Source organism: Melopsittacus undulatus, chromosome 7 (genome assembly GCF_012275295.1).
Source record: "Melopsittacus undulatus isolate bMelUnd1 chromosome 7, bMelUnd1.mat.Z, whole genome shotgun sequence".
Lineage (NCBI taxonomy): Eukaryota > Metazoa > Chordata > Aves > Psittaciformes > Psittaculidae > Melopsittacus > Melopsittacus undulatus.
The window spans coordinates 72,884,971-72,910,739 of NC_047533.1; the positions used below are offsets into that span (position 1 = coordinate 72,884,971).

At 53.6% G+C, this 25,769-nt stretch overlaps 1 protein-coding gene across 1 annotated transcript in view; it reads left to right on the forward strand.

Moving 5' to 3' along the window:
* LOC117436459 (hydrocephalus-inducing protein homolog) overlaps positions 1 to 23,292 on the forward strand; it is a 37,128-nt gene extending 13,836 nt beyond the window's left edge. The window contains exons 2-15 of the mRNA XM_034064517.1: positions 3,366 to 3,586; positions 4,655 to 4,774; positions 8,612 to 8,746; positions 9,296 to 9,495; positions 11,240 to 11,364; positions 12,835 to 13,036; positions 14,528 to 14,699; positions 18,233 to 18,332; positions 19,414 to 19,487; positions 19,899 to 20,051; positions 20,925 to 21,062; positions 21,891 to 22,068; positions 22,551 to 22,681; positions 23,191 to 23,292. Of these exons, the coding sequence (XP_033920408.1) occupies positions 3,366 to 3,586; positions 4,655 to 4,774; positions 8,612 to 8,746; positions 9,296 to 9,495; positions 11,240 to 11,364; positions 12,835 to 13,036; positions 14,528 to 14,699; positions 18,233 to 18,332; positions 19,414 to 19,487; positions 19,899 to 20,051; positions 20,925 to 21,062; positions 21,891 to 22,068; positions 22,551 to 22,681; positions 23,191 to 23,292 (2,051 nt within the window). The remainder of the gene's footprint in view (positions 1 to 3,365; positions 3,587 to 4,654; positions 4,775 to 8,611; positions 8,747 to 9,295; positions 9,496 to 11,239; positions 11,365 to 12,834; positions 13,037 to 14,527; positions 14,700 to 18,232; positions 18,333 to 19,413; positions 19,488 to 19,898; positions 20,052 to 20,924; positions 21,063 to 21,890; positions 22,069 to 22,550; positions 22,682 to 23,190) is intronic.
* The last annotated feature ends 2,477 nt before the right edge of the window (positions 23,293 to 25,769 follow it).

Sequence of the window (25,769 nt, forward strand, 5' to 3'; positions counted from 1 at the left end):
GAGACGTGGTGCCAGTACCTTGCTGAATTGGGCCCGAACCTCCATCCAGAATGCGCCCATCTTTCTGTGCCCTGTCTCCTGGCAGTCACAGCCTCGGTTGCTGCCCTGCTCGTGTCAGAGATTGCCCCTGAGCTGTGAGTAACTTCTTGAATGTTCTGAAATTTGCAGCAAGGCAGCTGCTGGGTTAAATGGTTTCACAGTGTGAAGGGAGCAGAAGAGCAAGGAGGCATTACACTTGTTGGGCCCAAGTTACTTCTGTTTTGTTTTAAAAAGTGATGGAGGGAAAACAATTCCTCAGTTCAGATTTGACTGCACAGCTGACGTCAGGGTCTCCAAACTGGGGTATTTGAAATGCTGTCTGGATTTAGGAAAGGAGGAGAGAAGCCTTTGCTTGAGCTCTCCAGTTTTCACCTGGATTCGTGGCTGGACATGATGCGGGACATGTTTTGGAGTGTTTCCACAGGCTGGCTGCCTGGAGAGCCAGTTAGCACTCGGGGCTCATCTCCTCCCTGGCTGGTTTGTAAACCCCCAGATGCTGAGTGTTGGTTTCAAAGTGAGGGCTCCACGATCCCCACCAAGCAGACGTGAGGATTTGCTTTGCCTGTGGCCGAGAGTCTCATGGGAAGCTTTTGTTTCTGGCAAAGGCTGTGCTGAAAACATGTGAGGCTCCTGGCAGCTGAGATGCCCCAGGAAGCTGGGTGGCCTTGGCTGGTGCGTGTGCCCGTGTGCGCAGGCTGAATGGGTACAAACTGATGGATGGGTGCTCAGCAGGGACAGCAAGAGGGGTCACCCCAAAGGCAGCCTGGCCATGGCCCTGGTGTGAGTGGGCTCCTCCTGGGCCAGCAAAATAGGAATTAAATGGTTGCTTTGTAGTCAGTGTGGAAGCTTTTTTCTTTACTCCTGCAGCAGGGAAATGATTGAATCATGTGCAGTGTATAAACCAATTGATCTGCCGCTCACGGAGCGTGAACAACTGGTGCTGTAAGGTGCACTTTAATGGTGCTGCAGCCCTTCAGTGCGGGGCAGACATTGAAGGCGTAGGGGGGCTGCAGGGATCTGCAAGGCTGTAACTTTAGCAAGGCCCTGCAGTGGCCGTGGAAGCCAGCAGAGGAGAGACAAGGCGGCCGACAGTGATAGCGAGAGAGCTGAAGGCAGGAAGCAGCAGGGTCTCCACTCCAGCCTGGAGCTGGAGAAATCCCAGAGCCACAAGTGGTGGTGGCCTTGGTGTGGAAGTGGTGCGGGAGGGTGAGCACGTTCTTTCCGGGGCGTGTGAACCTCTCCTATTGTGACATAGAGGGAGCTGCTGCTGCTCAATGCACTGAGGCAGGAGCAGGCTTGAGCTACCGTCAGGCTCTGAGCTCTGCTTTGTGGAGGCGCTGGTGAAACCCTGCCCTAGCTGGCAAAGCCAGAGCGTTGAGGAGAGGGGCTGGGCAGCCCAGGTGCCAGCCCTGTCCTTTGGTGCCCAGGTTCCCCTGGCTGTTGGCAGCCCAGCAGCAGTTCCCTGCTGTGCTGGTGGGCAGCATCCCCACCGAGGCAGCTCCTGTCCCTCCAGCTGCCCACAGGTGCCGAGCAGCGCGAGGGCATTGGGGAGCCAAGGCCCTGCGGGGAGGAATCCTCCAGGAGAAGCGTGAATCACCCGTGCTGAGGTAGCGTCTGGCCCTGGGCAGGGAGGAGGCAGCTCCGTTGGCAGCAGGGATGGGGCAGTTGTGTGATAGCCGCAGGATTTAAACACCCCTGGGCTAAGAGCAGGGCTGGGCAGGTAGAAGGGCTTGAAGGGGCTGTGGAACTGCCGTGCGGCTTGCAGCGATGGTAGAGACTTGGAGCTAGGCTGTAGGTCCTGCAGCAAAGGGAGCCTTGTCTGTGTGAGGTGGGGAGCAGGGAGCCCCGGGGTGGTGGGCTGGAGGGGTGCTGTGTCCTGGGTGCTGGTTTGTCCTGCCCCTGCAGGGAGATGTGCCCGATTGCTCCGTTGTGCTCCTTTCCTGCTGCTCTGGGAGGCTGGTCCCTGCGGGCTCTGGGGCTGGGGAAGAGCCTTGCTCCAGGGCTCAGGGGAAGCTGCTGGGCTGGCCGGGCTGTGCAGGTTGGAAGCCCTCTGGAAATAAGCGTTGTGGGGGTGACAACAGGATTCATTTCAAGTGAAGTGAAATCACAGTTTGGAGAATTGGGACGAATGAGGCAGTTAAGAGCCGGTAATAAACCCTGAAATCAGATGAATGTTGGATCATCCCCATGAGGTTTCTCCCCTGACAAGCAGTTCTCTCCAGCTTTAAAGGCCAGCTCTTGCTGCAGCAGGTCCTCCTGAGCAGAGGCAGTGCAGAGCTCTGGTGTTTGGTGCAAGAACAAAAGGAACCGGTAGCCTTGTTTCCTGAAGCTGCCAAGGGCCCAGCACCACAAACACCGTTTGTGCCGTGCTGTAGCTGTCTTGGGCGTAAAGGCATGAAGTGATTGCCTTGCGTGCAGGGTGTGGGGGAGAGTCGAGGGGCAGGGAATGGCCATCTTTGCCTAGGTGCTGTCTTGCTGTGTAGAGCAAGTGCACACAACAGAGGTGCTGTGGAACACAGGGAAGCAGGAGGGAATATCCTCCTGGATTTTCTTTAGATTTGTGGTAATTGCTCCTGTGCCTTTGATGGTTTCCTGCTTCTTTCCTGCTGTGGCAGCCTGGAATGCCTGTAGGGAGCCTCGAGTTTGGGTGTTACCAAGTGACAATGAGGGCATCCTTCTGCATGGAGAAGTGCTCTTGGGCAGTGGGGTGGTTTCCTGCCTGGAAGGAGCCGTTTTTGCCAGCTAATCTTTGTAACTTCAAGCAGGCAAAGTAGCCTTGAGAAACTCTGGTTCTTAACCAGAGTCTTGAGCTCTGTGCTGAGTTAGTTAGAAACATCAGCAGGCTCCTTGCAGAAAGGGTGAGAAGTGCCAGCAGCCCCTGGTGTGTCTCCGTGGCTGGTGGGACTGCACCCAGAGCAAAAGGCTGTTTTGGCTCAGGGGCTGTCTGTTGTGGGGTTTTACGTCTATGAATGGAGCCTAAATGTGGTCTAATGATGAGTGAGGGTGGGGAGGCCCTGCGTTCTGTGCTTAGGAAGGATGCCAGAGGCTGGAGACACGGCTGTGTCCTTTGGGTGTGCCAGGAATGGCGAGGCCCTGGCACAGATTGCCCAGAGAAGCTGTGGCTGCCCCATCCCTGGCAGTGTTCAAGGCCAGGTCGGATGGGCCTTGGAGCAGCTGCTCTAGTGGAGGGTGTCTGTGGCCCTGGCAGGGGTTGGGAGTGGGTGAGTTTTAAGGGCCCTTCCCTAAGGTTGTGGGTTCCAGGCTTCCATGGGTGTGGGGTTTTAAGGTTCTGGGGTTGTGGATTGTCCAATTGTTGCTTCTTCCAGGTGAGCTCTGCGACATGGCCAGTGGCAAGACCCCCCGGCCCATGAGGTCCTCCAGAAGGGCGGATGGATTCCAGAGCAGAGTGGTAGCATCTCGTAATCCCAAGCTGGTCAGAGAGGCACAAGAGTCTCTCAGCAGCAAGCAAAGGCTGGCGAGGCCTCGGGAGATGAGGCGGCCCCGGACTGCCCAGCTTCGGGACATGGGTGAAGTCTGCCATCAAAAGGTAGCGTTTCCCTGGCCTTTTCCTTGCTGTTTGACGTGCTATTTGAAGAGGGCACGTGCTTGTGGCTGACTTGCCTCCAGCTCACCCAAGCAGCTTGATGATTAGGTCCTGTTGTCATTTCCTACTGGTGGCGGTGGAGTTCTTTCTGCTGGGGGAAAGGCAAAACGTGTGTTTGCAGTGAGCCATTGAAGTCCTGATCTGCAGGAAGCCAATGGAACCTGTGCTGCAGTTGGTGGGTTTTGCTGGAGTTGAGCTACCGTTGCTAAAGCTACTGGGGGTAGGGCTGGGGCAGGACACAAGGGCAGGAGCTGCTATTTCTCACCCTGCTGTTCAAAGAGCCACCTCTGGCTTTGTTGTAGTCAACTGCCACGTGCTTGGGGTCACAGGACTCCCTCAATGGTGGCAGTGATAGAATACAGTGAAGCAGCAACTTTAAAGCTCCTGGGGAAACGGGATACGAATTGCAGCCTAGCTCAGGTTGCCCAGTAATGCTGGGGAAAGAGCTGAACTTCATCCCCATCCAGCATTCACCTCATTTATCTGTTTCCCAACTGCCCTGTTACTTTCTTGTTGGCCTTTCCTCCCTGGTACTGGTGTCTTCCGCCTGGTTTCTCGGCTCTCCATCAAAAAAAGATATGTGGGATGTGTGGGACTCAGTGTTGCTGTCCCAGAGGGAAGTTCACCCGCAACTTGTTTCCTGTGGAGGCTCATGGAAACTGCTGGGTTTTGCTTGCTCCCTGAGTGCTGGTGGCTGTTCCAGCAAGTGTCTGGAGTTGAGCGAGCAGCTTAGCAGAGGGCTCTGCTGGAGGTGAGCGCTGCTTTGCCTGTTGGAGAAGGCAACCTGAAGAAAGAGCCTCCAAAAGAGCTTCTTAGCTTGAGGCTGCTCAACATGGTCCAGAACCCTTTGCTGAGCTGAGAGCAGAGGTGGGTGAGCTGCCATCTCCTAGCGTGAGCTGGGCAGATGTAGTCACCAAGAGACTGTATTTACTAGAGATCAGTGTGGGCTCTTCCTTCGTTAATCTTTCTCCCAGCAGCTGAAGCTCTCTCTGCTCTGTCTTGCATCTGCAGTTCTCAGCCGTTGATCGGGACCAGAGGTCGTTCCAGCCTTTCCCATCCGAGGTGGTGTTTGAGAACTACATTCCCCACCAGTTCTACATAGCGTCGCTAGCTCTGAGGAACAAAGACAGGGTAAGTGCTGGGCTGTGGAGGTTGAGCACTGGGCTGGAGGAGGAGAGCAGTGGAATTCACATGGTGTGCAGCAGAGCAAGTTCCCTGCTGCAGTGCAGCGCATGCAGAATAAAATGTCTCACCAGCGTTATTCTGCAAGATGGGGGAAATGTTCCCATGCTGGGGATTCTGGTTTTGGCCGTGCACTGGTGGTATCTACCCAAAGGAGCTCTTTGAGCCAGCATGCTTCCCCTTGAAAGCCCTGGACTGATGGGATTGTCGAGGGCTGTGCAGTTCTTGCCTGCTGTCATGCTTCACCTCGAGTGTGCACCGTGTCCTGGTGGCTCTTTGGTCAGTCTTGGTTTCTGGCAGGCCCTGTTTTCCTCTCTCAGCCTGTTCAGCCACCTGTGTGCAAGTGCCTGTCAAAGCACAGGTCTTGAGTCTTCTCCACTTTGTGCTGGAGTAAGTTGTAACTGCTGGCATTAGCACTGCAGGCTGGGTGTTTTGGAAGAGCAGTGGAACAGGCTGGCTTAGCAGGAGCAGTTAAAGGGGAGGACTTGAGGTGCCGCTTGAAGCTCCTGCTAAGCTCAGTTCAGTTCTGCTGAGGTGTTTCTAAGCCAGCATGGCTGTGCTTTCCCTTTGGAGAATCCCAGCACAGCCAGGGTAATGTGGTCCTGAAGGTGTCCAGCTTGAACTGGAAAGGTTGTGATCCTTTTGAGATTTCCTGAGAAAATTGAGCAGGGAAAAGCTGAGCGATGTCAGCAATTTTGTTCTGCTCTGCTGTAAAGGGGGAAAAGGAGAACTTTTGAATTTCAGTTGGGGAAACATTTGCTCCAGTGAGACATGTGCCAAGAGCAAGCCGGTGGGAAAAGACAGGAGGCAGGGAAGGGGCTGAGTTCAGCATCCTGTCCCGGAGCACTTTCTTCTGCACAGGGATTCTCTTGCTGCGTAACAGGAAGTGTGCTGGAAGCAGAGAAAAGTCAGAAACAGGCATAATTCCGGATCCTGTTGCGTAAGAAAGAGCAAGATGTGTGTGTGAGAGGAGGGCACGGGGGGAGGTGGAAGTGTGCAGGTGAATTAACCCCCTCCTCAAATCTCCCTGTTGGGAGAATCAAAGGACGGGACAAAAGGAGTGACACTGTTAGGGCTTAATGTGGGGGGAGGAAGAGCAAGAGAAGGCAAAGTATCTCCTGAGATGACAGGTTTTACAGGGGTGTGGTAGAGCATGGAAGACCCTTTGGCAAGGAAGGATGAAGGTGTGGTCCCTCAGGTACTGCCAGAGAGTTCTGTGTCATTCCTGGTGTAGCTTGGCAATACTGGGAAGTTGCAGTGTGGGTACCTATGGCCAAGGGAAACGACTGGTGTGGTTCACAGTGACTTTGGGCAATCTCTGCTGTAGGTGTGCCCTTTGCTTATTATAATGGGCCTCAGTTTCTCTTTTCCTACTGCTCTGCTTCATTCCCGCTGTGTCTTTTGGCTTCAGCTGCTCCCTCAGCCGTGCAGCACCTCAGATGTTTGCCTTTGCCAAGTACCAGCGAAGAGGCAAAAGTGAATTTGCTCTATTTGTTCTTCCCAAGTGGAAAACAACATCTGCATTGATGTTGGTGCCATTCCCAATAAAACGTAATAGACTGGTACAGCTGCAGTTTGGGTTTTATATGCCCTGTGAAGGGGAGGCAGTGTGTACGCTGTTGATTTTACCCAAAATGAATTAGTTTTGAAGCTAGTACGACCTCAGGCATTGGACAGCCCTGGTGTAAAAGGAAGACCAGGTCTAAGGAAAACCCTTGGCATATTGAAATGCACAAAAATAGAGCTGATAATCCCAAGAGAGTTTCTTATGTTGTAATTTTGCTGGGTTTTGGTCATGTCCTGGAGAAAAGGAACATTGTGCCAGGTCTGTCTCATGAGTTTCCCAGATCCCTCTGAATCCTACTGATGTCTCCTGCATGACAGCTGAGGTTGTCTGCTTCCTAAAACTGCAGCTAGCAGCAAAGTGTAAGAGAGGCAAAGTGTAATGGAGCCCAGTAGGTGCTCTGTAAGCAGTCCGATAGGGAAGTGCTTCACTATGTGCTTGCTGCTCTTGCCTACTTGCTGTCGAATTGCTTTCCTGTCTTCAGGCTGCTCCTCAGCACCCTCAGAGGTGTCCTGGGTGGCTCTTGCTGAAGATCTTTGCCACCTGGGCTCACGTCCCAAGGGACTTGGTGACCAGAACGTGTGGCTGCTGTGGGAAGAATGGGCTCCTGGAGCTTGCTGCCCCAGGGCATTGCTGGGAGCAAAGGGTGTTTAGAGCATTGAGGGCTGCCTTGGCCATGGGTTCTCAGGCTTGGGTGGGGGGTGCAGAATGAGCCTCCATTTGTTCCAAGCCTCGTGTGCTCATCAGTGGAGCTGCCTGTCATTCAAACTCTCCTTGTTCTACTTTCTGAGCTGACACTGGGTGCTGGGGAGTTGCTGCCTGTGTGCTAGAGAATGCCTGTTTGCTGTCTCTGTGCCTGTGTGTCATGGTTTGAGCATGTTTTGAGGGTGTTTTTGTTCAAGGTTTTTTCCAGCCAGGGGGAGTCTGGGAGGAAGGAGAGACAGGACACCTGACCCAGGCTAGCCAATGAGGTATTCCATACCATAGCACGTGATGCCCAGGATGCATACTGGGAAAGAGAAGGCTGGAGGGGAGGGCTCTGGAGAAAAATGGAGGAGGGAGCACATGGTGCTCGGCCGGGCAGCGTGGAGTGAGTTATGGGTCGGTGGCTGGTGGGGTGTTGTATTCTCTTCACTTGCTGTTTGCTGTATCATTATTATTTGTAGTGGTAAATGGCAGTAGGGGTTTTGTGTTATGCCTTAGCAATTAAACCGTTCTTATCTCAATCCGTGGGGGCTACATTCTTTGGATTCTCCTTCCTAACTCTCCAGGAGTTGGGGGATTTGGTTTAAACCACGACACTGTGGTATCCCAGAGGACAGACACTTGCAGCAGGATGCTTGCAGGAAGGGCTGGCTATGAGGAGGGACAGCCAGAAATGGGGCTCTCCTGCAGCAGCCAGAGGCCTGGCTGCAGTCACCAGGCAGCAAGAGCCTCCAGAGAGCTCAGGGTGGCTTTCAGTAATGAAGTGACACTGTGAGGCAGTGCTGGTCATGTATCTCAAAGCAGAAAGTGCCTTTGAGGACCATAATAGATAGGCACAGGCTGGGGGGGTTGTCTGGCTTTCCATCATACAGGCACATTGGGTATTCTCATCTCTGCAGCAGCCTTTCCTTGTCTTATGGATCTCCCTTGCTGCTTTGCAGCCCCCTGTAAATTCTCTTAGCCATCTGCTTCTTGCTGGGGTTGTTCTTTTGTCTTCCTGTGCTCGTCCTTTTGCTCTTGAGGTAAGCTTTTCTTCTCAGGAAGGCCAGAGTGTCTGTGATCTCCTTCTCTTTCCAGCCCACCCCCATGACTAGCACCGCAGCTTGAAAAGCCCACTCCAGCTTGGTGTGTGTGTCAGAAGTGACTTTCTTCCCCCCGTATAACCCACGCTGGTTTGCCTTCAGATAATAGATTCCTCCTCCAGAGGCATGATCGCATGGATGTGTGCAGGCAGAAACAAGCGTGTTCTTTGGGCCTGTTGAATACGCAGATGACCTGAGGTTCTGCATCTCCTTCCTGCTTCCTTCACAGCAGGACATGTTGTTCCTACTGCCTCTGTCCTGCAGGTCTGTAGCTGAGCAGAAGGGATTCAAGTCCAGCCTTGTGTGTTCCGTGCGTGTACCTTCAGAGCTAAAAGTGTTTTGGGAAGGTGGTAAGGAGGCTGTCACGTGGCCTGTCCTGGTCCCTTCTCAAGTTTCCCCAAGTGACAAAATCATAGTTGTGTGTCTTTCGTGCAGGTTCCTCGTCTGCTGAACGTCATCCTGGGGAACTCTCCTTACTTTGAGTTGATCAGCCCGAGTGATGAGGACTATAAGGTAGCCCCGGGCACGTCTTCAACCTACCGCATCCTTTTCCGACCTGATGAGAACAAGGTGAGAGTGGAGGTCCTGAGAGATGGTGCCTTGAGGGGAGGTGAACCTGCAGGGCTGGATTCCAAAGCAGGCATCTGGTGTGGGTTTTGAAGAAGTGTCCTGGGTTCAGTGGGGTTGCACTGGATCTAGACCTGGGGGAGACTCTTTGCTGGTGCTGAAGGTTGTGCTCCCATAGGCTGGAGGCTCTTGCCTCTTTCAGGCTCTTTTGTCCTTCGGTGGTGGAATATTTAATGGAATGTCCGTTGGCTTGAGGGCTGAGAGTCTGCTGCCTGTGCATGGCCTTTTACTCATCTTGTGTTTGCTGCTTAAATGTAGTTGAATAGTCTGTCCTATCCTCAAGCAGCATGCCTCTAGAAAACTACAGAGGATCTGCCCCATGGTCCCTGGCTGCCCCTGCTTGTGAAATAATCTGTAATGAAAGGCCATGAAGGTAAAAAGTGCGAGTACATTATCGAATGCTACTGTGAGAGTCACAGAAACCAGCAGCAGTTCTTCTGGCACAGGCATGGTGCTAAAGGCACTGTGCTGAGCTTGTTTCTTTCCCTGCAGGATTATTTTGAGGAGCTTATCATCATCACAGAGAGGGAGAAGTTCTTTGTGCCTATCCGAGCCATAGGTGCCCGAGCCAGCCTGGACTTCCCTGAGCAGCTGAACTTCTCCGAGTGTCCAGTCAGGTTCAGCACCCAGAAGACTCTGCTGGTGCGCAACGTGGGGAAGCGGGAGGCTTGCTACAGCATCACCACTCTGAGGTAAAGGAGCTCATCTCTTGTGCAAAACGCTGTTGCGTGCTTACGGAGTTGTAAACAGTGAGAAAAAGGAGGCAGAGCATCTGAGGTGTTGGACATGGGCAGGACACGTGGGGTTTGCCATTGCTTACGGTGCTTTGAGAAAGCTCTGCAAGCAAGTTTTACAGTGCAGTGGTGTCTCCAAGGCAGCATCTTGCAAATCTGATGCTGTTGGATTGGAAGAGCCAAGGTAGGAAGGCAGCTGGAGTGCTGCAGAAGGTGCTGTGTGGCAGAGGACAGCTCGAGGGGCTCAGGTCATGGAGCCCAAAGGCAGCATCAAGAAATGGGCAAGCAATGAGCTGGTGAGAGGCACTGAGGAGTTGATCAGCAGCTATGTCTATATTAGCAAGCAGAGATCATAGATGAAAGCAATTGCTCTGGAGGCCCTGGCAATAAGAGTGTGTGGTCCAGGGCCTTTGTTTTCCCGTGGGCTTGCTCTGGGACCAAATATGCCTAAGCAGAATGAGCTCTGAAGTGGAGAGGAGCAGGCGGTGGCTTCAGAAGTGGACTACCAGAAAGCTAAGGAGGGAGCAGGTGAAAGATGCTCCAAGTGCCTGGTGCATTTGCAAAGGGTTGGGGGCCTTTTCTCCTGGAGCTGTCTCTCTCCCACATTTCCTGGAGAGGGCTCAGGTAGCTGAGTAGCTGGTTTGCACCCTTGTGGTCACAAATAACCTTCTGAAATGGTTCCATACCACTAGGAACCAAGTACACCCGGTCTCTGGAGGCCACAAGGTCACGGTAGTCTGGTGGTCCCGTCATCCAATGCCTGAGGTGAACTGTGTTGCAGACAGCCTGTCCTGTTCCTGTTGGTCTCAGAAGCCAGTCACTGGTTTTCCAGTTTGCTGCACTGGAGAGGGGAATGTGTTTGTGACACTGCATCCGCAAGGCAGGCGGTTCAGTTGGCTGGGAGTTGAGAGTTGCTTGGTCCCAGAGGTCTCAGTGCAGGAGCTGAGGTTAAGAACGCACCAAAGACCTGCTGCGTCTCAGTTGGTGCACCTGAGCTGCTTCAGTTTCTTCTCCAGGAAACGGGATTCAGAAGACTTTCAACTTGTCTCCTGTGAAACACGAGGGTCTGAGAGGAGCTTCTGCCAAAGGCTGGCAAGGCTGTTTAAGCAGGCTGCTAGGGTGCTCTTTAAGCAGGCTGCTGCTTTTCCCTGTGGAGCTCCATGGGCAGGAACTTGTAAATCACTGTACAGTTTACTTCTGGGATTTCCAGGCCTAGTTGTCACCACCACAATAAGTACCCAGTGAAGTCTAGCATCTATTTGCAATGCACTTGCCAACTACTCTATTGGGTGACAGAGCATGTGTTGAGAGCTCCTTGACAAGGGTTTTAAGAGTTCCCGAACTTCAGCAATGAACTATTTCAGTCCTGATTTGCAATAAAGAAATGGGAAGCATTACAAAAGTTTAAGTGAGCTACACAAAAACCGTAGAATTGTGAGTAACTGGATGGCAGAGGTGAAGAGCTGAGAACTGTGTGCAGAGGATGGGGGGCTGAGGTCATGTTATACCACGGGATCCTCTGCAGGGTTCTTCTGCATGGGATTCTTCAGCAGGGAGAGTCACCCGCTCTGTTTCTGATCCTGGATGCTCTGGTTTTCTTGTACCGCCTGTGGTTTGCTTGCTCCTTGCTTGCACAAGAGAGCTGAAGTGAACTAGACTGCAAAGTTAACGGAGGACCCAGATCTCTCTCTTTGTGTTGCAGCCCTTTCTCTGTGGATCCCTCCATTGGGACTCTTGGCGTTGGAGAAGCGATGCAAGTCACGGTGGAATTTCACCCACCAAAGACCGGTGTTTATACAAGTCCCATGATTGTTCACTATGACACAGGTAAGTGCTTGGTGCACCCTCGGTGTGTCCTTCCAAAGAGAGCAGTGTCTGCCATCATTGTCTGATGGCTTCATTGTCCTGTTGAATCCCTTCTGCAAGACTCCTTCACGCTGGGTAGAGCAAAGCTTCCATGCTGGCTGCCAGATATTGCTGTGCTGGAATATTTCAGCCTGTAACAAGGCAGCAGATCTTCCTAAGCACAGTGCACAGGGGGCGATGGGGAATATTCTGGGTGCTCCGTTGGGGAAGAAGGCGTAGCAAGGAGCCTGATTGAAAAGGAGATGGCTTTTAATGTGCAAGAGAGCTGTCTGAAGAGCCTACAACTTGTCACATAGAGCTCTCCTGACTGGTCATTGCTTTTCATCCCGATGTGTTGTGTTACAGTTCCTGGCAAGGCCTTTGAGGTAGAGACCCTCTTCTTGTGATGTGATGCATGTGTACAGTGGGTGCTCTGCCGAGAGCTGGGCCACGCTGAGGTCTTGTGACTGTGAGGAGCAGTAAGTGTGGCAGCAGTAGCCATTAGGGTGCTCTGAGCTTTGCTGTAGCCTGGGAGTGATTCTGTTGAAACCCCCTTGTGAGCAGCAGTTATTTAATGGTGAGGTTTAGGAAGAAGCTGCTGCTAGGGCTGGAGTCAGTAATGTGAGGGTGTAATGATGTCTGAAGGTAGGTGGTGAACAGCACCTTGGAGAAACCCTTGGGAATGGCTGTGCTGCTGTGCGTGTTGCTCCGATGCTGGAAGTCTCCAGCTTTCCAGCGGACACTTACCCTAGTGAAGGGACTCACTTCTCCAGTGGTGAAGTGGTAACAGCAGCATGTTTGACAAGGAAGAATGTTCTGGCAGTGGTGAGGCACTTGGGTGTGAGAGCAGCAGGAGCAAAAGAAGGAGTTGGCAGATGGATCCGAGGGCCCCATAGCACCCTGTTGAGTGCAGAGCTCAGCACAGAAGCTGCTTTGTACTTGCCATTGTTCTTTCTGCCCTTGTCCATTTCATTTCAAATGCTCCCGCTTGGTTTCTGAGATGAGAGCTATGGCCAATATTTGAGGAGCAGGAGATGAGGATGACACGAGAGTGGGGGCATCTCCTGCCTGCAGGAGAGCCTGGGCAAGCCATGACTGAGGTGGGCTCCTCAGCGTCACTGAGTGACTTGGGTGTAGAATTCCCTATGACCTGAGTGGGATGGCAGCCCAAAGGGCACCCGGGCACATCTGCAAAGTCTCACTGTAAATGCTGTCACCTTGGGGATAATTCTCCACGAACACCCCCCAAAATAAGGTGCCTAAGGTGGTGCCAGGACATCCTCATGCCATCTCATGTGCAGCTGTCAGGATACGATAAATGTCCTGATGTGGGGAACTGCTGATGCAGCTCAGAACTGCAGCTCTTTCTCCTGTTGCCTGCAGATTGCCCTGTTCCTTGTACTTCCATCAGCAAGTGAGATGAGCCAAGACTTTGCCTTTGCTTTGTTCCAGGTGAAGATGTTCACAAAAGCCTCTGTGGAACAGCTGTAAATGCTGACATCAGGCTTGACAAGAGCTCCTTGACAGTTGAGAAGACTTCCCTCACGCTGTCAAAGCAAAGTTCCCTGGTCATCCACAACCAGAGTGGCATCACGGCCCACTTCCAGTGGAAGCGTTTTGTTGATGAGGAAGAGGAGGAGCGGCAGAAGCTGAGGTTTGTTTGAGAGATTCCTCCCAGCAAGATAGATGCCCCAGGGGAAAACTAACACACAGCCTCAGAGGGCTCTTGGGGCTTTTGAAGGGATTAGGGCAGACAGAGCCATGCACAGTGTGGAGCTTAACCCTTGCCATTCCAGTCCCACCCGTGCTACAGCTGAGGATGATGTTTTGGGGAGAGAAGGTTGATTGCAATCGCTGGCTTGCCTCAGAGGGCAAATTCACGTTTGGGAGCCACAAACTATTGAGTTCAGAGCTGCGTGCACTGCGGAGGGTCCATGAGGCTGAGGCAGGTGTCAGCACTCGGTACCTGGGACTGCACTGAGCAGTAGCACTGAAGAGCTGCAGGTGGCACAACTCTTATGATACTCAAGCAGTTTCTTCTTTGCTAAGGTGTCAGGCTCCTTTTCCAGCCACACGCAGGATACAGTGCTCGGTTGGCCCAGAAGGTGGAGGCCATCCTGCTGTAGGCTGGGGAATTGCCTTCCAGTGTCCTGGTTTCTGGCCCAAGGAGGTGTTTCCGGCCTTGCTCCTCAGCTGGGCAGATGTGGAGGGGGAGGGCTGTGCAGGGAAGGGAGGGCAGCCAGGACTTGGAAGTGCTTTTGGGCTTCAGCAACCTGTGTCCTGGTGGTGAGAGATGGGGCAGGTTCTTCCAAGGGTGCCTCTGGTGAAGCTTTGAAATTGCCATTTCAGGCAGCAGAGAAACACTGACAGCCTGGGGGGATGAACTGGAAATGAGACTTAAAAGCTTCTGTGACTTGGGGAATCCTTGTGCAACTTTTCAGGCTCCCAGTAAGGAGCAGCCACTGTGCAGCACTGCTCCCCTCTCATCTCCTGCTTGTGATCTCTAACCACTAGAATGATTTCTGCTGCAACCAGCAATAAAGGCAGAGGTTAACTGCATTGCAGCTCTGCAGAGGAGGCCAAAATGAGGGAAAAGATGAGGTGGTTCAAGTCTCAGCGTAGGGTTTGCATTCAGAGATGCTGACTTCTTTCCTGGGTGATGCTGGGCAAAGTCCCTTCCTCTCTTGGCACCTCTGTTTTCATGCACAGAAACACATTTGTGTCACTGAAGTGGTGGGATGCCAAACCCATTGGTTTGCTTTGGAAGTGCACCGGGATCCTCTGGCGCAAGGCAGTGCAGATACTGTCTTCTCATCCCTGTGGGTGCAAAAGGGAAGGGGAAAAGTGTGCTGCTGGTAAAGTGCAGCTGAAACCTGGTTGCTTCTCCCCTCCCAGTGCAGGAGGCTTTTTCTTGAGGGCTGCCAGCTTTAAGAAACCTCTGATGAGCTTGTCAGTGAGGAGTAAAACTCGCTGCTGTGCTGGGAATAATGGGATCCATGGGGGAGCCTGTGTCTCAGGGTCAGCCCCGTGCTGAGCTGCTGCTCTTCCTCACCAAGTGCTTTGCTGGTCGTGCACGGACAGGACAGGCTCTGCAAATCTGCTGCTTCTTCAATGATCTCCTTGGTTTGTCTCTCCCATGGCACAGGCTGCAGAGGCAGGAAGAGGACAAGCTGGTTGATGTTCCTAAGGAGCACGGGGTGGTCCCCCCTCTCAGAGAACACCCTTCCCTTCCCATCTGCACCTCCCAGAACCAGGGGACAGAGGTGCAGGGAGACTCCACACCTTTCTGCAGTGATATTTTCACCATTGTGCCCATGGTAAGTGATGGCTGAGAACCTCCCTTCCTGCTCCTCGTCCTTCTCCTCTCTGAATGAGGTCCCTTGGCAGATCCCACGTCAGCTGCTCCATGTGCCAAGAGAGGAGACATCAGGTTTCTGGTGAGGCTGGGGGCGCTTGTTGCAGAAAGCATTTCTGAGCAGCAGCAAGAGCCGACCCCAGGCTGGGCTCTGCTGCGAGGCCTGTGACTCAAGGGCACTTCATGAGTGTCCTCACAGTGTTCAGAGGTATCAGTTATTCTCTGTAAGGACACATTTCCACGTAGCGCATGGGGGTGAAGAAAGGCCACTGGTGCACTGTTAGTTCACATCCTGACCTGCAGAATGAAATGGTCTCCTGTGGAAAGGAGTCCAAATTGAGCCCAAGTTTAATCGGGGGGACAGCAATCCATTCCTAAAACCTGGATGTATACCACATCTGAGTGTCCCTTCCAGTGCCGTCCGTGAGCCTGGACACGAGGCTGGCAGGTTTAAACAAGCTTTTTGAGTTCTACTGCAGATAGGTAGAGAAAACTGCTCACTTTCCTGGTGATGCAAGCAAAACCCCCATGTCCTTCAATCAGCCAGAGCCGTGGCTGTGGGTATTCACATGGTCTGAGCTGAAGAATGGCTGCTGTCTGAGCAGTGCAACATCCCTTCTCATCTTGGAGTGAAGCCTGGAATAATCCCAACCTCTTCTTTCCAGTGGGTGAAACTAGTTTATGTTTTGATTTTGTTTTTGAGGAAGGGGCTGCTGTTCTCTTCTTGCTTGCTCCTGCAGCACATGTAAGGCTGAGAGCCACCAGTGCCAGCACAAGTGCGGTCTCACAGCACTGTAGCTGGCAGCAGCACGATGTGAGCAAGAGACTGTGTCAGAGCAGCCGGGATACTGGGGAGAGTGGGAGCTGCTGAGCTGAGCCTTCAGAGCATCCTGTGGTGTGTGAGCTGGTTCTGGAGTGTGCCCCAGGGCTCCTGCTTCATTCCAGTTGCTGTGTCTCCACAATGAGCTTAAGCTGCTCTTGAGCTCCTGAGGTGCATTAAGGGGAGGTCTGGAATTGTGGCTGAGTCCTGTCCACATCAAGATGTGATGATGCAGAGACGTGAAGTGTAGCTTGGCCCCAAGCTGTGAGTGGAAACCTTTCCTAAATGGCCGTGTTCCTGTTACATGGTTTGCTCTAGGGCTGAATCAAAGCAGGCTCCTACAGGAGTCTCTCCCCTGCTGTCTTGTGCAGCGTTATCAGTCTCTTGATTTCCATGAATTCCATTCTTTATGGAACAATCCTTTTCCCATGGAGAGTCTTGCTCTTGAGCCTGTTAAGTGCTGGGTCAGTTCTCTTGGGATGGAGGCTGTTGTGGTTTAAATCAAGTCTCCCTACTCCCGGAGAGTTAGGAAGAAGAATCTAAAGAATGTAACCCCCACGGATTGAGATAAAAATGGTTTAAACTAAATCTGCACAGTTCCCCCTCTGTTCCCCTTCCCCCCCCCCTCTCCTTCCCACTCCCGGAGGGATGGGAAGGAGAGCTGGAGGGATACAACTCCCACGGATCAAGGTAAAATCAGTCCAGCAATCAAGGTATAACAGAAGTAAACTACCGGTACCAATAACAAATCAAAGTTAGAGGAGACAAAGAGAGAGAGAATATACGATACCACCCGCCGCCACGAGGCCAGCAGCCGGAACCCCTTAGCCGGAAACCCCAGCCCGAGCTTCCCCTTCCCTTCCCGAGCTCAGCCCGGCGTGTTAACTCCTTCCCTCCCGGCTAGCTTCCAGTCCCCTCCCCAAGCAGGACGTGCTGTGGTATGGAATACCTCCCCGACTAGCCCAGACCAGGCGCCCTATCTCTCCCTCCTCACTGGCAGAGCATGAGCTACTGCTGAACCCATGACAGAGGCTATGAATGCAAGGCTCCAGTGGGGGTGCTGTATCAGGATTGTTCCTGAGAGCTGTGCTGATCCCTAGAAAAGGAGAGGCTTTAGTGCTAGCCCATAAGCTTGTTCCTCAGGTGCCTTAGAGAAGTCTAATCTGGCAGTGCCTTGGGACCCAGCAGCACCTTGGATGTATGGAGATGTGTCCCTTGTGAGGATCGTGGTGCCTCACTGGATGGCTTCATGGTGCTTGGTGGCCAGCAAGGCATCATCCCTGGCAAGAGGGTGTGTGCTGCACCCTCCTCTGATTAGCTTGTAAAGGAAGCAATGGCACGTGCCCAAAGCTCTAAGCTCCCTCCTGCACTAGTTAAAGAGTGTGTACAGAATGATGGCAGCAGTCAGTGTGGTCTCGGTATGGAGCAAATCATGCCCCCAGGGCCTTGGGCACTCGCAGTAACCCTGCCGGGCTCTCCTTTGCACTCCTCACTGTTTGAGATGCACCTTTGCAGTGTTCTCCAGGTTCTTGCTGAAGCTGTACTTTTTGGTGCAGTGGCAGCTCAGCGTTGTGATGTTGAGTTTGGGTTATCTGGGGCCGGGATCAACTGCAGAGTCAGACAGATGCCTTGAGGCCCTGAGCCAACTCCAGCTGCCCTGGCTAAGGAATGGGGATGCAGGAATGGGAGGAGGCCGGGGCAGCAAGGGCTTTGTGTCATGGGCAGTGTCTCCTGTCCCACATGGGGACTTTGTGCAGGTTTTGAGAAGAATCCAAGTGACTTTACTCTTTCAGACTTCTGCAGTTACTGGCGGTTGGTGTTTGAAAGGGTTCTTCTCTGCCTGTCCTTGCCCGTGTTCTCCTGACTCATAGCAGGTTGTGCATCAGGGAACTACTTGCAGCTGCAGGCCAATAACTTCCCATGTTGTAGCTCTTTAATTTTTGTGGGGCTGTCCTCTAAGCTGTCAGTGCTGTGTCAGTGGCAGAACCGTAGCTAGTAAATACTGATGCTGCAGGAGTGCTGGAGGCTCCAGTCAGTTCAAGGCTCTTCTGGACAAATTCCTGAGAATAGCCAAGAGCAGAGTGGAATCAGAGCCTGGCTGTGCTGATAGAAAAATGACTCTGTTCTTTTTATCTGCTTCCGTGAACTCAATATTGAATTCCTGTAGAGCGTTATTACGGTTGCCAGAGGTGTAGCTACTTACGTCAAGTGTATTTGTAATGCTAGGGGCTGAAGGGCTGTACAAGGTGCCTTTGCTTAAAGCAGTTGGAGGAAGTGAGAGCCTATAGAAACCAGGGGTGCCTGCTGAAATGTGTGACAAGGCTTCCTGGGCCTGAGCACCAGTGCCAGGATCCTGTGGGAGAGCAGCAGAGAGAGAAGACCCTGAGGAAGCAGCAGACAGTTGCAGAAACTGGTAGTGTGGCCCAGACTTAAATCCCTGAGCCAGAGCTCAGTCTCTTCTGAGGGTAACAAAAGCTCCTTCCGGGTGCCAGTAAAGGCGAGGGACTTTGGAAGGTGTTTCTGCAGCTGCTTCCAAGCTCTCCTCTAAATTCTGTTGACAAGTGTTGCTTGCTCCTTGCTCTTTGCTGATGCTCTAAATAAAGGCTTACAGGGCTGTAGTGGCAACAAGAATGTGCTGTTTGAAGATAAATGGTTTGCTGTCACTTCTGTTTCAGGAGGGAGATATCTTGCCAAATTCTTCACTTGAAATCAATGTGATCTTTAAGCCCAAAGAAGCCAGAGTCTACCAAGAGGCAGCCTACTGTGACATCTCAGGTACAGCTCCTTCCTCCTGCTCCTGTTCCCACAGAGGAGGTACAAACACTCTTCCAGCCCACTGGGATCTCGTGTAGCTCTGGAGGGCTCAAGAGGACAGTGCTGGCACATGCTGCTGTCCCTGCGGTTCCCGGTGGTCTCCTGTCTGAGGCCAGGGCTCAGGATGCCTGGCTCTGTCTTCCTGACCCCAGAAGAGACAAAGCAGTGAAGGAATAAGCTTTCCTGGCACGGGTTTGCCAGCATTTGCAACACACACAGCTTTAATGAAGGAGCCCCAAGAGCCTGTAGACCATTTACCTCCAAGATGAGTCTTGGTTGTGTGGCTCTCTCCTCCTCCTGGTGCTGCTCGCCTTGTGTGCAGAGTAGAATGGGATGGCAGTGAGATCTCATCCAAAATTTGAGCCAGGATTCAGGCTTCAGTGGCTGAGAGCAGCTTTCAGACTGAAGATCTTGTGCTCTGTCATCACTAGCAAATCTGAGGGAAAGAAGCCACCCTGGAGTTTGGCTGTAAGCCTTGAGGTCTCGGTTGCCTTTGCACCAGGGGATGTGCACGTTAGCAGTACATGTCTGGCTTATGTGATCTGCTCAGTGAGAGGGCTGGTTTTCCAGGGCTGGAGGGATGAGACAAGGGGTGATGGGTTTGAGCTTAAACAGGGGAGATTTAGTTTAGATATCCAGAAGGAATTGTTTGCTGTGAGAGTGGTGAGGCACTGGAACAGGCTGCCCAAGGAAGTTGCTCCGTCCCTGGCAATGTTCAAGTTCAGGCTGGATGGGACTTGGAGCAGCCTGGTCTAGTGGAAGGTGTCCCTGTCCATGGCAAGGGGCTGGAAGTGGATGATCTTGAGGTCCTTTCCAACGCAAAGCATTCTGTGGTTCTCTGAGACACCATCCCAGGGGGTTGGTTAGAAATGAGAAACCAGCCCCAAGGCTGATCTCCTGAGGGACGAGATGGGTCCCGTATCTTCTCCTGGAGCATCTGGAGGTGGTTCCATGCAGGCCAGGGACCGGCAGCAGCACTGAGACAACCTGGAAAGTGCCGGGTAGCAGAAGGAATTGCGCTCACAGAGATTTCCCTCCACAGGCTGTGAGACCAGGCTGCCCCTGTGCATCAGCGGGGAAGGCGTCGGGCCCCAGGTGGAACTCAGCTGCGACCAGGTGAGCGTCGGGAAGGTGTTTGTTGGCTCAAGCCACAGCTACGGGGTGAGCAGGACGGGTGGCAGGGCATGGGGTGGATCCGGATGGCTCGTGGGCAGCAGTGAGCCTGGTGGAGGTGTTGGATGGGTCTGAATCAGGTTGGTGGTGCTGAGCAGGTCCTTGCCACTGCAGGTCAAGTGGAGTGCTCTGTGTCAGGGGAATAAGGCCAGAGTGGCTCTGTTTGTGTGAAGTTATCCCTGCTTTGCATGAAAAAGCCCTGAGGCAGAACTTGTCCTGTTGTATTTGGCAGCAGCGCTCAGCATCTTCTGCCTTTTACAGATGTTAATTGCTAAAGTAGAAAAGAAGTGAGCCTTCAGTAAGTAAAGAGGATTCTTCATGTATTTCCATGTTGCTTTCTTGCTGCTGCTGCAGGTGCTCCTGCTCAACAGAGGAGTTCCTGAGGCTCCCTTCAGCGTGGTGTATCCGGAGAGAGCTCTGGACTCCTGCTACGAGGTGGCTCTGCGTGGGGAGGCCTCAGGCATCAGCTACCTCCTGGACACCACCGAGATCGACTGCGGGCTGCAGGTGCCGCACGCTGCTCTTGTCAGAGCTCCTTGTCTCCAGCCATGACCGGTGGGCTGCTGCCCCCCCGGGTCGAGGGCTCTCCCCCCTTCCCAGCTGCTTTGCTGGCTCTGTGGCTCGGAAGTCCAGCGTTTGGGTGATAGCTCCAAGCTGGTGTTTAATGGCCATCTCCAGCCCAGCCCAAAGCTGGGAATCCCTCCTCTTGGAGGGAACTAACGCTGCCTCCTGGGGCAGGCAGGATCCCAGTGGTGATCTCCAGAGGGACGTGTCCCTCAGATGTCCATCCGCTGATGCGCTCCTAAAGCCAGAGGTGCAAGGAGATGCTCTCTTTCAATGCTCCTGATTCATCAGCCAAGGAGGCAGCTGACTTGGGCTTCCAGTCACTGTAGCTGGATAGAGTGTCCTAGAATAACCCTCACTGTACTTCTTTCCAGTTACAACCCCACAGCTGTTTCCAGCTGTTGGCCATGTTTGTGTTGCCCTGTCCATCTCCATTTTGGCTTGTATTTTGCCCACAAATACTTGTGTGCAGGAGCCTTTTCTCCTTAAATGCCTCAGTGCCTCCTCCTGTGTTTCAGCTCGCTGTTGGGTGACACCTTCAAGTGCAGAGGGCTTGTGTCCCCTCCTTGGTTTCTTCCTGATCTTTCCATGGTTGTAATTGCACCTCTGCCACAAATACCTGTCCCTGTGTAGGGCTCAGAGGTACCCTGCAGTCACGGGTTGCCCGGGTTAACCCATAGAGCCCAGTGCCCATCTCTCCTGTGCGCTCCCTGCTTCTGGGCTGTGTTCCTTTGCTTTCGACCCAATGGAAGAGGAATGAAATTGTGAGCAGCAGACGTGTACCTGTAACTTCCTGCTCTTCTGTCCTCTCCTCAGGTGTTTAACAAAGTCACGGAAGCAGCAGTGGCCCTGCAGAACAGGGGGAAGCTGGGATTTGCCTTTGTGGTGCTGAGCCCCGGCACAGGCACTGCAGCCAGCCCTCTGCCTGGCGTGCCCCTGGTCGTGCCCAGCATGGTGAGTAGCACAAGGGCTTCACCCGGCCTGTGTCAGGCTGCCCAGGAGAGAGTTTTGGGGGAAAATAGGTGGAATGAGCACACAACCCCTGTCCAAAACCAGGCAGGAGAGACGGGGCTGTGAGCGATTGCTGCAGAGGCAGAGGAGGTGCATCGAGCACAATCCTAATGGAGCCCCTGACTGGCCTTGGCCGCCACTGGCTCTGCTGTCCTACAGCAACCAGCAGTGGGAGGCACGATGGTTGCGGGAGCTCTTTGGAGCTGAGTGCTGAGCTCTCTGGTTGTGCCATCACTGGAGCATCACTCCATCCCAGTTGTCATCCTGCCTGGGTGTCTTAGAGCTGGAGCAGTGTTCCTGCCTTGGTGCCCTTTTGCAATGGGAAGAGGAAGCAAAGGGCCAAGTGGCTTCCACCTTCCTCAGTGCTTGTCCGCCTGAGGGATGACACGCTGATGTCCTCTCCTGCAAGCTGCTGCCAGGAGGTGCTGGCCCTGCTGGAAGCGCAGGCCCTTCGGTGCTCTTCCAGAGCAGCTGGTGAAAGAGCTTTGGTTTGTTGTGCCTGGCTCTGGGTAGCAGAGGGTAAACCCTGTCAGCAGAAGAGCTGTGCTCATGCTGAGCAGAGGGCAGCCTTGCGAGGCCTCTGAAGGACATACTGCATCTTGGTGTAGGAGACTCGGGCGTTTGGGTACAGGAAAGCTGGAGGTGGTGATGTCTGATGTTTCCTTATGTATGAGAAGCTGTCTTGTGTCCTCAGCGTGTCTGTCGTGTGAGCCATCCCTCCACTGAGTCCTCTTTGGTACACTACCTCCCTCCCTCTTCTGTGCCCTGCAGGGTTACGTTGAACCTGGCAAGCAGCAAGTGCTGAAAGTCTATTACCTGCCAGGAGTGCCTGGAGTCTTCTGCAGGGCTTTCCAGATCCAAGTGGGTCACCTGGAGCCAGAAAAAGTCTGCCTGAAAGGAGAAGGGACCTTTCCCAGGATCCACTTGGACCTGCCCAGGAACATCAAAGGTGAGCACTGCCTGTCTGCTCACCAGGAAGGTCACCTGGCTTTCCCCCATGCCATATGCCCATAGGGCAGCTCACAGGCACCTCCGCCAGGCCTGGAGGTTTCAGGGCTGTCAGGCAAACTCAGCCCTCTGGTTGCTTCCTTGGCCTCTGGCAGACGAGCCCGTGTGGCTTTGCCGCAGGAACCATCCTGCACAGCTTGCCAGCATATGCCAGAGGTCTGGGAAGACGAGGGCTGGGCAGGAAAGCACAGGGAAGCTGCAAGAGAGGCTGGCAGGGATTTTGACAGGGTTGGGTTTGCATCACGTTGTGGGGCTGAGATGCTCCTGTGTGGCGAGAAAGACGGCTGGGGGTGAGAAGCAGCAGGATCGCCTTTCTCTCCATTGCTGGAGCAGTTTGTGTCTGCGTGTTGGGGGAATGGGGCTTCCCGTCTTCCATGGGATTTGTGCTGCCCCACTGCTATTGGTCGTGTTCTGTGCTTTCAGGCAACGCCAAATATGAGAAGATCCTCCAAAAGGCCCAAGAAAAGCTGGACAAAGGCAGCCAGAGAGATGAGGCCATTGCTCTGGGGGAGGCTGTGGCAGCCGAGCCCCGCATGGATGACTCGGGCACCATGGTGAGTAGAGCTGCTGCCCTGTCCCACACGTGCCACCCTCCTGTGTGTCACTGGAGCCCCTGCGCCCCACGGCCCTGTGCCCAGGGCTGTGCTGGCACTGGGTGCCTCCCTGCACAGCCCTGGCCACGGACTGTGTCAGCTCAGCGTGCCCCATGGGCTGCCCACCTCTGGGAGTTGTCCCTCCTGGAGATGCACCAGCTTTTGGCTACCTCAGGGAGATGCTAAGGGCTCTGCTCAAGCAGTTGGGTTTATGGTGCTCTGAAGGACATTCAGGTCGGTGCTGGGGATTTTGTTGCTCACCGGCCAAGCCCTGCCAGCTTTACAGCGTGTAAAGCAGCAGCCTGAATGCACCCTGAGGCTGTGCTGTGTTCTGGATCTCCGAGAGGCTCCAGCTCTCTCATGGTTCCCTTTCCAGGAGAGCTTTTGTCCAAGCTGCTTTGGCACTAACTGGGGGCAGGGACATACTTGGAGCTTTGGAAGGTTTCTGGCTTGTCTGTCCATGTGTCCAGATCAGCTTTGATAACTGGGCAGGGAGAGACACTGGAGTTCATTTCTTTGGAGCTATGATCCTGCCTGAGAGAGCAGGAAGTGTCCCAGACACTGAGCAGTGAGACAGAATGACTCCATTGCCTCTCTCAACAAGAGCAGGGTGGGATCCTCCACCTGAGACAAGCTTGTGCCTTGGGAAGGACCTTTGCTAAGCAGCCCCTGTCTTTACTTTCCTCAGTGGGATGCTCAGCTGCAGATGCAGATGGAGGAGATGCTGATGGAGGAACATGCCGTGGAGCAGCAGAAAGCTCTCAGCTCCCGTCCCCCGGAGGACACTGCCTTTCACCAGCGTGTACATCGGAGGCTTCTCAAGTTAGTAGGGAGTCCTGTAGCCTGTGTGCAGGGGCCCCGAGGGTAACAGCCAGCAGTGCAGGCCTGCTCCTGAGAGCTCCTTGTGTCTCAGAGCTGGGAACAGCTGAGGACTTGAGAAGGGGCCTGATGCTGAGAGCTATGATGTGCTCCCTGTGGGCAGCTCGGTGTCCTCGCTTGCACAGTGCTCCCCTGAGCTCTGGAGGTGCTCCCCTCCCCACAGTTGCTGGGTTCTGTTCTCAGAGCTGAGGGGTGCAGACGAGCAAGCCCTTGCAGACAGCACAGGCACCACCCCTGCTGACCAGCTCTGAAAGGGGCATCTCAAAGCTGGCGTCTTTGTGCCAAGAAACAGACCCCACTATGCAGGAAGAGCAGGGAATGGTCCAGATCCCTTATGCACTTTTCCAAGTGGGATTGCCTGCCAAAGGCCTCTGCAAGGAAATGCTATGACAAGGTCCTGAAGCAGTTTCAGGCTTGGGCTGGACACCAGCTTAGCAGTTTGATTGAGACCAGTGGAGATGCAGTGGACTTCTCTGCAATGGCATTTTGCAGCATAGGAACTGTGTCCAGTACCCGCTTTAAAGTCACTCGAAGATCCCATTGGTGGCTGATAAATCCTAGGCCCTGCACTCCCCATGACTTAGCCAAGTGTTATTACTGGGTGCTCAGGCCTTGGGTTTCCTGGGCTTGGCTTGAGCTTTCAGAGCAGTGAATACAGAATTATCCACTCCATTTGCTTCTCCAGCCCATGCCATGCTGGGGTTTACAGAGTGTCCTTACTCCTCCTTTCAGAGCTGAGCTGCCCGAATACATCCTGGACCTTGGCTATGTTGTTCCCGGTGACATCCACACACACATGGTGAAGATCACCAACACCGGGCACTTCCCTGCATCTTTCCGTGTCGATGGATATGTCCTGTATAACACAGGTAACCTGTGGTGGAGAGGCTTCACGGGGGCTTGAAGGAGCTACCTCTGACACATCAGCTGAAGCCATTGGTCACGGGGAGATTTGAGTACTTCCTTGGACAGCTTTTTCCTCCTTAGTGCCCCCATGCTGGGTGCCCTGTTCAAGAGCCTGACTTGTGGCGAGCAGTGCCCAGAGACCTGCTCTACCTGTGGCTGCCCTAAAATCTGATTGCAGGGGCCAGAAGGGCTGATCCCCTTGATCGCCTCTCAGCATCTTCTGCTCTTGGCTCCCGTGAGCATCATCCCAGTTTCTTTGTGCACTCTGAGGGTTTATGTTGCAAACAGATGGACCCTCTGTGGTTCAGAAGTGCTTTGTTTAGAGTTCATAGTGCCAGAGCACTTCTGCTCAGCCTTTATTGACCGGCCTGTGGGATCCTCTGCTCTATGGAAACAGGCTTCCCAAAGAGGCCTTGAGGTAAGGCTGCAGCTCCAGCACATGGTGACTGCTGTCTCTGCGGGGTGGCCAGTCGTCTCTTCTAAGCCGCTGTCAGGGAACACCCCAGCATTTGGTATCTTAGGTGGCAATTCTCCTTTGGAGAGGTCTATGCATCCTTCCCTGAGATGCCTGATGAAGGAATTGCTGGAGTTCCTCAAGCAATGTGATTTCTTTTTACTATGTAACCCCTGGATTCTGGTTGTGAAAGTCCTTTTGCTTTGGGCAGTGCCAAAGGGAGAAGAGCAGCTTCTCTGGAGATGCAAAGGGGTCTTTCCCAGAGCTGCCAGCCAGGACACCCCTGTGGCCTTACCGTGCTTCTGAGCCATTTCCTGTTGCTTGCATATCTCAGCTGCTTTATTTTGCTGTGTTCAGGCTTCAGCGTGTGCCTGGAGCGTGTGAAGCACCTGCCCTCCTGTGAGAGCAAGACATTTGAAGTGTGCTTCGACCCACAAAGTGCCAACCTGCCCCTGGGAAAAGTGGATGTGCTCCTGCCCATCAAGGTACTCCAGCTTCTGGGGCAGGCAGCAGGTTGGGCACAGCAGCGAGTATCGGGTGGGCTCTCAACCGGATGCTCTGTCCTTCTCTAGGTCAGAGGAGGCCCCACATTCCAGGTCCGCCTCCGTGCCATGGTGGCTGAGCCGTCCCTCTGCGTGTCCAGGGACAGGCTGGAGTTCTCTGCTGTCCAGTGTGGGCAGTGCCAGGAAGAAACCATCCAGCTCCACAACACGTTCCAGGTCCCCTGTAAATGGTCCATCAGCATGACTGATCCTGTTCAGGAGGTAAAGCACAGACAACGTGTAACACAACTTCTCGGTTGGGTTCTCT